The sequence below is a fragment of the Frieseomelitta varia genome, unplaced genomic scaffold, assembly GCF_011392965.1.
Source record: "Frieseomelitta varia isolate USP_RPSP 00005682 unplaced genomic scaffold, Fvar_1.2 scaffold_332, whole genome shotgun sequence".
Classification (NCBI taxonomy): Eukaryota; Metazoa; Arthropoda; class Insecta; order Hymenoptera; family Apidae; genus Frieseomelitta; species Frieseomelitta varia.
This window is the reverse complement of record NW_025110071.1, coordinates 295,799-309,104: the sequence shown is the minus strand read 5'-3', so window position 1 is coordinate 309,104 and position 13,306 is coordinate 295,799. Positions and strand designations below refer to the sequence as shown.

General features: G+C 36.2%; 2 protein-coding genes across 3 annotated transcripts in view; both read left to right on the top strand.

The window, feature by feature from the left end:
- LOC122530219 (polypeptide N-acetylgalactosaminyltransferase 2) overlaps positions 1 to 13,306 on the top strand; it is a 112,674-nt gene that overhangs the window by 48,894 nt on the left and 50,474 nt on the right. The gene's annotated exons all lie outside the window — the stretch shown is intronic.
- Positions 571 to 2,031, top strand: LOC122530224. The gene is made up of 2 exons (XM_043657008.1): positions 571 to 1,185; positions 1,777 to 2,031. The coding sequence occupies exons 1-2, from the start codon at positions 899 to 901 to the stop codon at positions 1,847 to 1,849; spliced, it is 360 nt and encodes a 119-aa protein (XP_043512943.1). The 5' UTR covers positions 571 to 898; the 3' UTR covers positions 1,850 to 2,031.

Below are 13,306 nucleotides of genomic sequence, written 5' to 3'. Positions count from 1 at the left end.
TTAGTCTAATTAGTCTATATATAGTATAAAGTTAGGTTAAAGCACGCAATACTAGATGTAAGGGAAAAATAATAAGAGAAAACTTGACAACCAAGGGAACTAAAACGGAAAACAAAATGTAAAGAATAATGTAAGGCACTGAGGTCTATTTCTAGGCCGAAAGGCTGAAATAAAGATTCGTTCGTTCATTCATAATAATTTCTCTCAAGTGACATCAATACAAGTAAACTTTTATAAATGAGTTTTATACGTCGCAAGCTATCTGATTATTCTATTTGATGTGAAATTGTAATAAAATTGTGAAGAGGAAGTAATTTAATATAAATCACTAATATTATCAACTGACAAATTATTATGCAAGAAGAATCTTCTTCTTTAATTCTGCTTTTTATTTTTTAAACTTCCCAGTGTGTACCAATAATTTATGAACGTCGAGTTTAAATGAATAATTATTGCAAAATGCAACTTGATATAATTTCGTTCAACTACGTGCTTCAATTTTACGATTTCACAGTTGCGTTTCAATTTCTACAATTTCAACAATTATATTTAATTTAATTACGGAGTGTAATTCAATAGTGATCGTCTGTTCAAATGTCCCCCACGTGCAGAATCAAAACGATTCACTTCCATCAGTTTGTGAAAGTTCAAACGTAACGCCCTCCCGCTCCGAAGCTCTTTGAAAAAAGAGAAGTTCGCTCTTGGTCGATGAAATAAAAACAAGTGCAATAACACGTCGATCGAGTGTCATCCAGCCAGGTATCGAGGCGATCTTCAAGTCGGTAAACTGGCACAGGGGGAATCAAGTCGATGTCCGAGGGGGCAAACGCGAGTAAAATTTCACGGTGAATATTCCGTGAACGAAGAGAACGCGGAGGTCGTTATAAAATCGAAAACGATGCAGTTAACCGCCGAATGGAGGCGACAGATGGAAACCGCGACGAAAGATGCCCCAACGAGAAGAAATAAAAGGAGGCGAAATTTGCCTTGCCGATCGATCAATCCTTTCATACACTACTACCGGAGCCTGCGGGAACAACTCGACAGGAATTATCCGTCGCGGGTGATTGCGAGAATCGCGGCCGATCGTTGGGAGTTTATGGACGCGTCTAAAAAGCGATTTTATATTCGAGCCGCCGACGCTCAACGAAAACGACACTCGAGAAGTTTCGCCAACAGACGCAGGTTTTCTCAAATTTTGCAACCTCGAATTTTGAACGAATCCGTTTCTTTGGAACTGCTTTCGTAAACTTTAATTTGTAATAATTTCGTAAAGTAAAATTTGGGAGGGGGGGGGGCCAATAAATATGTTTATTTTATATCTTGGACGATATGATTGTTTTGGAATTTGCTCTAAATTTTAGAAGATTCAATTGCTTTATAATTTATTTATTTACTTTTAGTAGTAGTTTGTAGCTTAATTATCTTAAAATTTATTTTACATTTCGAAGGATTCAATTACTAGAATTTAGTTTTAATTTTGGGCAGCTTAATTACTTTAGTATTTACTTTACATTTTGAAGAGTTCAATTACTTTACAGTTTTTTTCTCTTTTTTTTTACGTAGTTTAATTACTTCAGAATTTGACTTAAATTTTGGAGAACTCCATTACTTTACAATTTATTTTCTGTTGTTTTTTTTTTACATACATTTTAATTATTTCAGAATTTACCTTAAATTTCGGAGAACTCAATTACTTCAGAGTTTACTAAAAAATTCATCCATTTTACATTTTAAATGACTCAATATGTCTGTCTTTTTCTATTTTTCACACAGATTGCTTAAAAAAATAGAAAAACCATTAGAGGTGAATAAAAAATTCGTACCCGTGCGACGAAATTTCGATTGACACACGTGAAAATTTAACGTCTCATCGGTCTTTGGGGACACATCGTTGGAATCACCCCGTTGGAAGAATACGTATTCATTTTATGGAATCAAAAAATCGAGAATGATCATAGAGGAATCATCGATTAGAGAAAGACGAATATACTTGTAAATGTATTGTACGACTGTATTTCCCTTGGTATTTTGTCGTATCTCTTGAACCATGTGTCGTGAATTATGTATCCTATACATGATCGAATTTCTATATTGACAATGTTGTTATTATTCTTGTCGTGCATATTTTTAGCTTCTGCATTCGAAAGTATTTCAACTTCTAAAATTCTCTAGCGAATTAAACACAACTGTTTTTGCTCTTGGTGCTTATCGTTTATTTATTCTGCCTGTTAAAACAAGGGAACAATGTTTCTCTGAATTAAATTTTAATTGACTTAATTTAAATTGATTTAAACCAAATATTTTCGTTTGGCCAAAACAACTCTGTGAAAAAAGAAGAATCGTTCGTCCTTTTCATTTTTCTTTCTTCATTTTCCAAAGTAATTAATTTTAAATTAACGTAATTTATATTAATTTGCAAAATGGAACTGCACGTAAAAAACGTGGATATTTCATTCTGTTTCTACATTTTATTTCAATAAATTGAAACAACTCTGTTACAGAACAAAACAATGCTTCCCTTTCTCCTTGTTTTTCCCTACTCTTTCAGTCATTTCCATCATCAATTTTAATTAATTCGGTTTTAAAACGATACCGCACACACGTGAAACGCAACTATTTCATTTCTGTAACCTGTCGTTTCAACAAATTAGAACGACTGTGCTCAGAAACAAAGCAACGTTTCTCTCTTTCCCCGTTCTTTTAACATTTCAATTAATTTCCAATTAAACTAATTTAAATCGATTTGAAGACAAAACCATTCGCACGGAGCGCGAATGTTTCATTCTTCTCCGTTTCTTATTTCAACGGAAAGGAAAGAGCGTATGTATCTAATATGAAATACCTCGAATCAATGAACATTTCAATCATTTCAATTTCATTTAATTTTCAGAAACGAGACGCGAACGTTTCGATTTTCCTCTATTCTATATTTCAACAAATTAAAACATCTCTACTTAAAAAAAAAAAAAAAAATAAATAAATAAAAATTGTTTCTCTTTTCTCTTATTTTTTGTTTCCTTTTTTTTCAACTCTAGTTCAGTTACAGATTTGATCAGACCTCGGCAACTGGCCTGAAAATCACGACGCCACGAGGCAAACACGGAAAGGGGAATTGAGTTCGCAAAGTTTAGGGATCCAACAGTTAATGGTATTGCCTGGTTTTCCCACCTATCCTACGCCTGAATAAAAACATATACCGCCGAAATTCTCCGGCCCGCCTCCTCTCGCGTTGTCTGTGGAAAATCGCGATCAAAAAGCCTGCTTGGCTTTCCGCTGTTTACAGAAAAGAAAGAACGAGTAACAGAAAAGCAGCCGCGGGAGGTCGGCGGACGGGTTGAACGCGCGTCGCTCGTGAAATTTCACGCGAAACGGAACGAATTAATTATTGAAGCGACGTCGGAAATAAATTCGAGGCCGGGACGGTTCGTTGTCCATTCAGCCGCTGGGTAATCAATGGTTAATGGAAGCAATCTAATTTCGGCAGGGCCCGGCTACTTTTATGGACTCGTAATTTATTCGCTGTTTGTGCGCGGGAATAGAGCTGCCTTCCCATCCGGCGTGGCTGAATTTACAATGAATTTTATTAATTGAAACGTTTGGAAATCGGCCGGTCGCGATTACGATCCCGTTGAAATCAAAATTTCATTCACGATGAGAGTCTACAGCGGAAAAGCATTGATCACAGTCGCATTCTTGGAAATGTTCTTATACACATAATTTTCTTGCCGCGAGAATTTTTATGGAATTCGAAATTCTTGTCAATATAATCAAAGAACGTAGCCTAAATAGAAATTCCTTAATTCTATTTGGATATTTACTATACTTTGTATATTTTTACATAATTACGTGTTACACTCTCTGTATTTTTGCATCTCTGAATTTCTCACAAATACATAAAAATTCTTAGGCTATTTATTACATATTGTGATTATTCTGTGATGAGAGTAAATTCAATATTTTTATTCAATATTCTCCTTAGTAGAAGTAGAAAAATTTAACATCGAATTGGACTCTCGAGAATCTTCTTGTGTTCATATTTCTTTTGTATGTGATAAATTAAATAACGATGCATCCTCTAATCAAGTCACAAATGTGTCAATTTTTACCTACGAAAGTTTCATTTTTATTTATCGTATTATTAAATGTTCTAAAAGAGTATGCAGTACGCAAGACACAATTGACGTATGTTAATACATTACATCAATATGAATACTGGATATTTCCAAAAAAAAGAAAAGTATGACGCGCCAATACTTTTTTCATTCACTGTATCTGGTTGGAAACGTGTCTGTCCGATCGATACGTCGTTGAGCCGCTTTGAAATCGAATGGCTCTCCCCTTCTGTTCGGAATGTATTTTCCGGCGACACCAGCCTTTCCGACTGTCTCCGCCAAGGCACGAAGACCCTTCAATCCTCCGACCTGATCTAATTTCCTGGCCGCTTCAACTACGCTAGACCGTATCCTGTTTCACGCGTTCAACAAGTATCCCCGACGACAGTCACCTCGTTTACCGAAACGGATCGAGGCCGGATCGACAAATTCCTAACACGTTTGATGGGCCCCTGGAATCAGATGTTTCTAAGACTTTTATCTCGAAGATTCGAATATCTCGTTTTTCGATGAACAACGAAGAGTTTTCGATGAGAGGTGAGAAGAAGTGAGAAGCTTTGCATTATTTTGTAATACGCAGTCGTATTATCGTAAATATTTGATCCTTCGATCGAGACGAGTTGACACTTGCCAATTGGAAAATCTTTAAAACTCTACGCGAAATTCTTGACTTCTCTAACGCCAGATGTTGGAAACTCCTTTTTCCTTTTAATATTTGAAATTCGACAGACTTTTCGTCGGACGAAAGGCTCGTTCTTTTCCATTCCTTTGTGCATTTCTACGTGCACCTGCCACTTCAATTTCTTTGACGCAAGTTTAATAGCGGTCGTCAGTAGTTTGTAAATTGTATGTAGAATTTGTTGGCTGTTTGTTAAACTGCGGGGAAAATTTATTGGGAAATAATCCGTACAGAAGTGGTCTTTAGTGTAAATAATATTTCAAGTAAATTTCATTTCTTTAACTGTACTTGTAAAAATAAGAAGAGCGAACTTCAAGCATATGAAATGAAGAATGAACTTCAAGCATTGAAATTTCGTAAGTGACAAAATATAAAAGTAACGAGATTTGGACAAAATTACTGAAGATTTAACAATTTCACAGCATCTACTTTTCTAGATATATTTTCAACGAAATCGTAGCACGTTGCACGAGGTGCTGAAACGTTTCTCTAACGAAAGTGACAGTGATCATTTCACGCCATTTACTTCGATAAACGGACACGAAACTAACGAGGTTTCGGATTTTGATATAAAAAAATTACAATATCAAAGAGAGAAAGAGAGAGAGAGGAAACTTGTATCGTGCGTGAAAACTCAATAGATTTGTTCGGACAAATGTTAGCGCGATCGTGGTGAAAAACGTAAAGAATGTCGAACGCAACATGCGAAATCGCCGTTAATATTCCGTTGCAACGCGAGTTGCAAGGAGAATTGTTGTTCAAAACCTGAATTTGCATTCGGACGCCGTTTATAACGTTTAGCAAACGTCGATTGCCGAAAATCCAATAGCCCGGATGTTATGTAAATGTTGCGCGACTCCATTGAGAGTAGCTACTAGAACTGGACCCCGTAGGTTTCTGTGGTTTCTGTTATCTGAACGTCCGAGCTTCGTTTCGTACCATCTTCCACAGAGATCAAAGATTGCCTCTCTCTCGACGAGTCTTTCAAATTACATTGCAAACCAGACTTTTCGTAAACCAGACTGCGGATCCTTGTACATATCATTTTCCGTGAATATTTAACGTATCTTTACGTTGTATTTATAGATTACTCCAATTTGAACATTTGATTGATTCGTTCTGCAATTTCTTTTGTATTTTGTAAATATATTTGCAGGTAGAGAATTTCAGATATTTTAAGGCATTAATCTGTTATTAACAGACTGCAGGTCTTTATGCATTTTTGTATCCTCGTAAATATAATTTGTAATAGAAGGCTGAATTTTATTTAATTTAGCAAGTATTTAGTAAGTATTCTAATTGGAATATTTTACAATTTTTGCTGTGTTTTGTAAATAGATTCGACGTAAATTTCAAATATTCGAAGAGTTTAATTTGCAAAGTACAGATATATTTACGCATTCTTGTATTTTCATATACATAAATCCTAAAGGAATGAAACTTAAATAGAAATTTTTAATATGATATATATAATAAATGCTACATTTCGAACGTTATATATTTTTGCATATTGTGCACATTCCAAAAGTTTCATGCAAATACACTAAATTTCGCCGCTTTTGTTTCAAAGAAACATTGAATAAAAATCGCGAAAATTGAATAAAAATCGAACTTTAAATTAAACTAAAACCGAAGTGAACACCGATTCCTCCAACTTATCTTCCACGAAATTTCCAAACGACAGGAAAGCCTCGATCTCCGTCAAACTCGACGCGGTATACCTTTCAATTTAACACGGTGCGCAACACGGTAGTAAAGCGAAAAATATTGGAAAATGGAGGATGACGATACAACTTTTGTTAAATTTGACTTCAAGTTCCAGCCAGTGAATCCAGAGTTTCCACCAGTTAATCGAATTTATATTGATCTTGCCTTCCCTCGTCGAGATGTAACGTCTCTTTTAACATCTTTCTCTCCCCCCCCCCCTCTCTCTCTCTCTTTATCTCGCTCTGTTCGTTTTCCTCCGGTGATTTGCCAGCCGACGTTACTTTGCCTTTACGTCACGATTTCCCCGGTCCCCGGTAGCGAATATAATTAAAGAAGAAACACCGTTACAACTTACATAAGTATCATCGTCGCGACTTCAAAAAGTACACCGGACGGGCCTTATGAATTATTCACGCGTGCCGGTTTCATCTCGGGTGCCCGCGAGAGAGACTCCTGTCACGACTCCTTGTTCCTTAGCATCCGCGCGACCGGCTGTTTCCGATAATGGAATAGTTGTATCACTTATACGCAACGTGCGGCAGCTGAAATATTTATGCGGCATGCAACGATGCACCGTGGCGGCCGAATGCATGCGAAACCGTTGCATTAAACATGTCAAACGCGAGCCGGAGGCATCGGTGGCCGGAAGTCGCGGGCTGAAACTCCGCCACGTTCCTCCGCTTCTTCCAACGACCTTCCGCCGATCATAACGACGCTGTTGAAAGAGGATTCGCCAGTCTCAGATTTCTCCACCGTTTCGAGCCAGTATACATCGAAATCTCCTTCCAGATTGGCCCTTTCATCTGGCAATTACTTACAGCGAGAATATTTATGGCAAGTATCGATTTGACTCCTGTTACTTACTCTTTCGTTCTGTCGATACTTTAATTGAATTGAGGAAATCAGGAATATCATATAATATTTGGACGGTCTCTCTGTTTAGTCCACTCGGTTCGTGACTCGATTGAATTAATTCATTAACGGCCAACATTGTGTCAACGTAATATTTCGTGTATAATTTTGTTCGATCGAATTACAATTATTGAGTTCTGGCCGTGGGGGAAAGAATTCTAAGAATTCGCTTCGGTTTCGATCGCGTTAATTCAATAAGGGCGAATAAGGTTGTGTTGATATAATGTTTCATTTAAAACTTGGCTCGATTAATTTGTATTACTGAATTGTATTTGGCTATAAATTGTTCTTTCTTCGAAATAGATTTCAACAATCTTTTATTAAATTTGCAATTTTAAGAAATTAACGTTAATGATAATATTGTAATAAATAAAAATAATTATTGGAACTCCTGAATGAGAAATAAAAAAATAATGTTTCGTCAAGTTACAATCTTTTTACTTTTGTCAATTCTAATTTCACAGTAAGTACTTGCCGGTTCTGTATTATGCAGAAACGAATAAAAGATGTTTTATATTAATTGTTATATTTACATATAAAATATGCTTGTATTGCAATTTTCCCTAGATTTTTAAAGGGATGAAAATCCAATCGGTGAGAGAAAAGTATCGGCATGTTCGCAGAATCGATCGATACGATAAGAGTTAATTGTGTACCGAAGGCATAATTTCAAGTTGTAGATAATAACAGTGAATTTTCAAGTGATATTGATATTAAATTTGCGGGCGGGGGATTTAACGAAGCGAGTCTACACAGGGAGGATATAAAATACCGGCGTTACTTAATAAGAGAAAATAAAATTGATTAATAAATAAATTTTCTCTGTTACGAAAACACAACGATTCCACGCGTCAAATAAATTCACAGTTTGTTAATTGGTTATTGATTTTTTAACCTTGCCAAACGGAAATTCCCTTGATTGATACTCTCTCAAGTAATTAATTAACGTTTCTCCCGAGAACCTTAGAAACATTACAAAGGGGAAAACTCGTTAGGAGTATCGATAATAATTATTCGCGAAGTAATTACAAATAGCAAAAATATATTAAAACAGCTCTCGTGACGCACGAAGGTGATCGTGAAACTGATCGAACGTCAAAGTTTCAAGAATGACAGAGAGAGAGAGAATCGAGAGAAGTTTCAAAGATAAGGATTCGAAACCTCGACGAAAACCGCATGAAGTTAACCGTAGTTCAATCTTTAGCTGTGGTTTCTGCTGTCGGTATTCTACCCGAGGTTGTTGAGGCTGTTTTATTGTTGAAATTTCTTCTGGTATTTGTATCGCTTTCTCTGTTTTTTCTTCTTTCGCTCCCTCTGCAACTATTTTTCTGGTCTGTTATCTTCCCCTTTTACTTCTGCAACTTTTTTTTTCCTCCTGGAATTCTTCTCTTAGAATCCCGCACGCGTGACATGCATTATTCTTCATTGCGATTTCTTTAACGCCAGAAGCAGCAAAACGATTGGATATATATTTTCCATAGAAATTTTAGAGGTTTGCAATGTTTTATAGATTTTGAAGATATTCTTTTTATTGTCATTTTGTTGACAAATAAATTCCACTCTCGTTCATTTTTGACTGGTTCACGTTTAAAATTCATCTTAACAATAAAAATTATTGAAGAATGAGCAGTACGTGATTTTTCCTAGAAATTTTGTAGAGTCCGAATTCTATTTTAAATGCACGATATTCGCGTGTTAGAATAAATTTAAATATACATGTTCATCTTTGTATTCGGTTATTAATGGTTTCTTTTCGTGCACAGCAAAAATCACATTTTGTAAATTCTTGATACTAGAACTAGGAGAAAAAAGATTCTAAAATTACTTCCTATACATTTTTTCATTCCGTATCGAATTAACTGTTAATATTAACAACAGAGTTTAATAAATGGATGACGCATCGAATGAAAGCACACGATGAATAATATATATATAGCACGTGAAATATTCAATCTCCATCGAAGAAACACGAAATTCTGCACTCCAAGTCGCCATTGAATTAAACAGAGCTATTATTTAATTTATCGTGTCACGGAAACTGCCGTCACACTTCTTGTTTCCACTCGTTTGTTCTCGTTTGTCTTGCCATCGTGCCAAGACCCTTACAAAACTCGATGAAATATTCAAGTGTCGATGGAAAGTTACGCCGGCCAGTAATCCGGGAGAATATCTCATAGGAAAGAGGATCGGGAATATTTTTTTCGAGAAACCAGCGAGAAAGTTTCGCTTCTCGCCAGTAAATCAATATTCGGACGAGGCAAGTCTCTGAGTTGCCGCACGGATCTGTCCTTTGTTGCATAAAACATCGAAGGGCTTGGATTTTCATTTCGCCGGAGCTCGTGTGCCTATTCGGTTCCTCCTAGTCCCCGGGTTTCTTCCCCGAGTTCTTCTACTCACGATTGATCCCCGTCCATCTTTCTCCTCTCACGAGCGTGATCACCGTCGGAGATATTGATCCTTCAATCAAGAGAGCCGCTTGATCGATCAACGACATTTGCTCGTGTCCGTGCAAACTCGTCTTGTACTACTTGCGCGCGCCAGTTCGCCTATGCTCTGCTGCATCGAGGTATTCAAATTACGCACGTTACGGTTTGAAATTTTATTAATTTAATGAGGAGACGCGAGTAATAGCGATCACATTGGTAAAATTTGAATATGTATGTAGAAGTTATTTACAAGATATTTACTTCGAACGTATATTTGATAAAAGATTAGTATATAGCACGATCCTAACTAATAAGTATGCTCCCATTTATTAATATTTTCTTATTTTGGTGTATTTATTTTTAATATTCTTAATATTTTATATGTGTGTGTGTGTGTGTACCATGAATTCACATTGTGGTTCTAATGAACTAATGAACTTCTGATGACTGCATCGAAACAATCAAATATACAGCGAAACTCCATTTGTTTGAATGGAATTTATGGTAGTGCTCAATTAAATGAATTCTTGCTGGTTGAGCTTCTATCGTATAATGTGCATAGACTTGTCTATTTATATACATTCTAGTTATAAATTCCATAAATGTATGAAAATCTGCGATGTATAATAAATAGACAATCACGCAATTAATTTCATCCAAGACAAATCTATCTTGGCGAACGTTTGTTGTACTTCTCGTTAATAACTAATTGTTGAATAATTGGAGGTTTCAAATAATTTACGAGTAGACTATAAATATTTAAACGGGTTCGTATTTCTATAAAAGCGAATGAAAAAAAGAGTAGCGGAAATTTATTTGATCTAATACTACTTGATACTTGATATATAATATAAAATAGTATTATAATATTATATATCAATAAATGATAGTATTATAATATCATATATCAAAAAATCATAGTATTATAATATTATATATCAGTAAATGATATAAATAATATTATATATCAATAAATGATCAATATATCAAGTATCAAATAGTATTATTAATACTACTTGATACTTGATATATAGTATTATAATACTATGATTTTATAATATTATTATAAAATCATATTTTTATAATATTATAATACTATGATTTTCGTATAAAGATGCATAAAAATGCATTTGTTTATGACAAACTATCACATTCAAAATTAACTTCACCCCACAAGTCGTCTAAAAAAAAAAAAACAATCGCTTATCTTAAACTTCAAAAAAAAAAAAAAAAAAGAACAAAATCTGAAAAGTCTTGCTTCTCCCGTCTTGCGAACTCGCAACACCGACAATTACAAATAACCAAAAGCAAACGTCATAAAGGTTAGTACCTTGTCGCGTACACGTGGCGTTCGCAACGAAGCCACCCCGCGAGTGACACTAATACGCACGTCGACGCACACGTACACACTCGCACGAATGTACAAGAGAGATACCGATCGTCCAACAGCGAATACCAGGAGGAGTAACGTTTCGTTGACTGCTCACGCTGGCAGGCCGCTCGATAAGGTCTGGGAATCGGGTAGCAAAACTGATTTCTCTCGGTCGGAAAACGCGAGGGACGCCCGGGGAAAACTGGTCGTTTTTCCGCGATGGGGAAAACTGCTCGCGACGGAGATGCACACTCGGATCGTCGAATCCCTCCCTCGTCGAGCTCGCGAGATTCGACCCGTGTGCTTTTTCCGTCCCTCTCGTCAGAGATCTGTCGAGGGCCATTATTTTCGCCGGATCTCCACCAGCAGCTGGAGGTGGGGGACGGTTATTGCGAAATATAATGGGTAGAAGGAGGAACATGGTCGCGGATTCGGGACCGGGCGATTGTTGACGGTTCAAGTGGCGCGCGGATTTAGGATATCGAATTGGACGCCGATCGATTTCGAGTGGCCGCCGGATATTCCGGTGTAGCTGCCCTCTTAATTGAACGATATTTACGGCCACGTGGCCGTGCCTGTTTGGAAAATATTCCTTGGTGATCGTTCTGACGATCGAGTAGGTAGTCGATGCACAATATTGCTGTCCAGTTTATCTTCAACTTGAGAGCCTCGGAATTTTTATACTTGAAGAGCGTATCTACGTACACGCCAAATTTCAAATATTTAAAATACAAATACAAATATTCGAATAAAGAAATATGGTTGTTATATTCTAGACACTTTGGACTTTTAGGCACCAATTAGTTTTTATTTTTATAGTTAAAGCTTTTTTATATTCGTTCTCTAACGAACAACCACGAAGCTCGTTATGTATTTTCCGCGAGTTATTAAAACGTATTATATTAAAATATATAAGGTGCGTATTAATAATAATTATTATAATCAAAATAAATTTTATTCGCCTTATTGTACATATGGTAATTACATGTAAATTCTCGTGAGATAATGCTTTCAGTATGTTTCCAATCACGATAAAATCCTCATCACTTTCATTACCGAGGTGTATAATACATGAGTTTTAAAAATACACTGTAACGTTGTATATTCATATTTAATATTAATTATGATCGCTCGATCATTCATATATTATTAAGATCCTCGTCATCTTCATCATTGACGTGTATGTATAGGATACGTTTAAAAAATTGACACGATGCATTATATATTCATATTAAATTGCCATTATTCAACTGCGTTTCGTTAGAAGCTCATCATTTTTAACGTTGACCGACAGCATTGTTTCGAAAATACTCTCCGGAGTAAAACTCGCTAATGAATTTCAGCTGTTCAGCGATACACTGTTAAGATCATTACGTGTTTGTATAAAATTATTATCACCCGGTATCGTTTCGAAGATATTCGCTTAGAAATTGAACAATGAACTTCAACGAGACAAAATTAATTATCGTGGCAAAAGGATATAACGTAGTCAATGCAACGTGAATCACAAAACGCACGACTTTATTCGTAAAGAGAAGAAAAGAATAAAGAAAGAAGCAGTGATATCCCAGTTTCTCCATAAAATGGGTCATTGAATCTCCTCCTTTCTGATACACGAGATTAAGTGTGCATTCCCGGGTGCACAGCCTCGGGGTGGCGACAAAAGAATCCGCAGCTTTAAAAAAGCGAGCTGCGACCTCTTATCCACCTGATCGCTGCCGCGCTTCGTATGCCACGCGAACCATCGTTGTTATTTTTATGTATACCTTTCACAACCGATTATGCGTCACTTTTTCTCTCTTTCTCTCTCTCTCTCTCTCTCTTTCTCTACGGACAGTGAACCTGCATACACAGTCACCTACGGTCACTTGATCGTAAAGTAGGACAAAAGTTAATCACTCTAGCTGGTTCACGTCGTGCCGTCGAATTCTCGCTAAGATGTTCGAGACTCTGCCACCCTTCTCCCTCGAAGAAAAGATAATCCTTCTATACTAACAAGAAAAGTTGGACAATTGGAAAATTCGAAGAAAAATTCGGAACTTTCCCAATAACGGAACGATATCTTCCTCTTCTTTTTTTTTTTTTTTTTTTTTTC

Bases quoted from the DNA above. Each gene is read 5' to 3' on its own strand.
- LOC122530224 (XM_043657008.1), top strand. From the start codon at position 899: ATGCAGTTAACCGCCGAATGGAGGCGACAGATGGAAACCGCGACGAAA. The intron at 1,186-1,776 runs GTTTTCTCAAAT...TTTTTCACACAG, and splicing joins AGTTTCGCCAACAGACGCAG to ATTGCTTAAAAAAATAGAAA.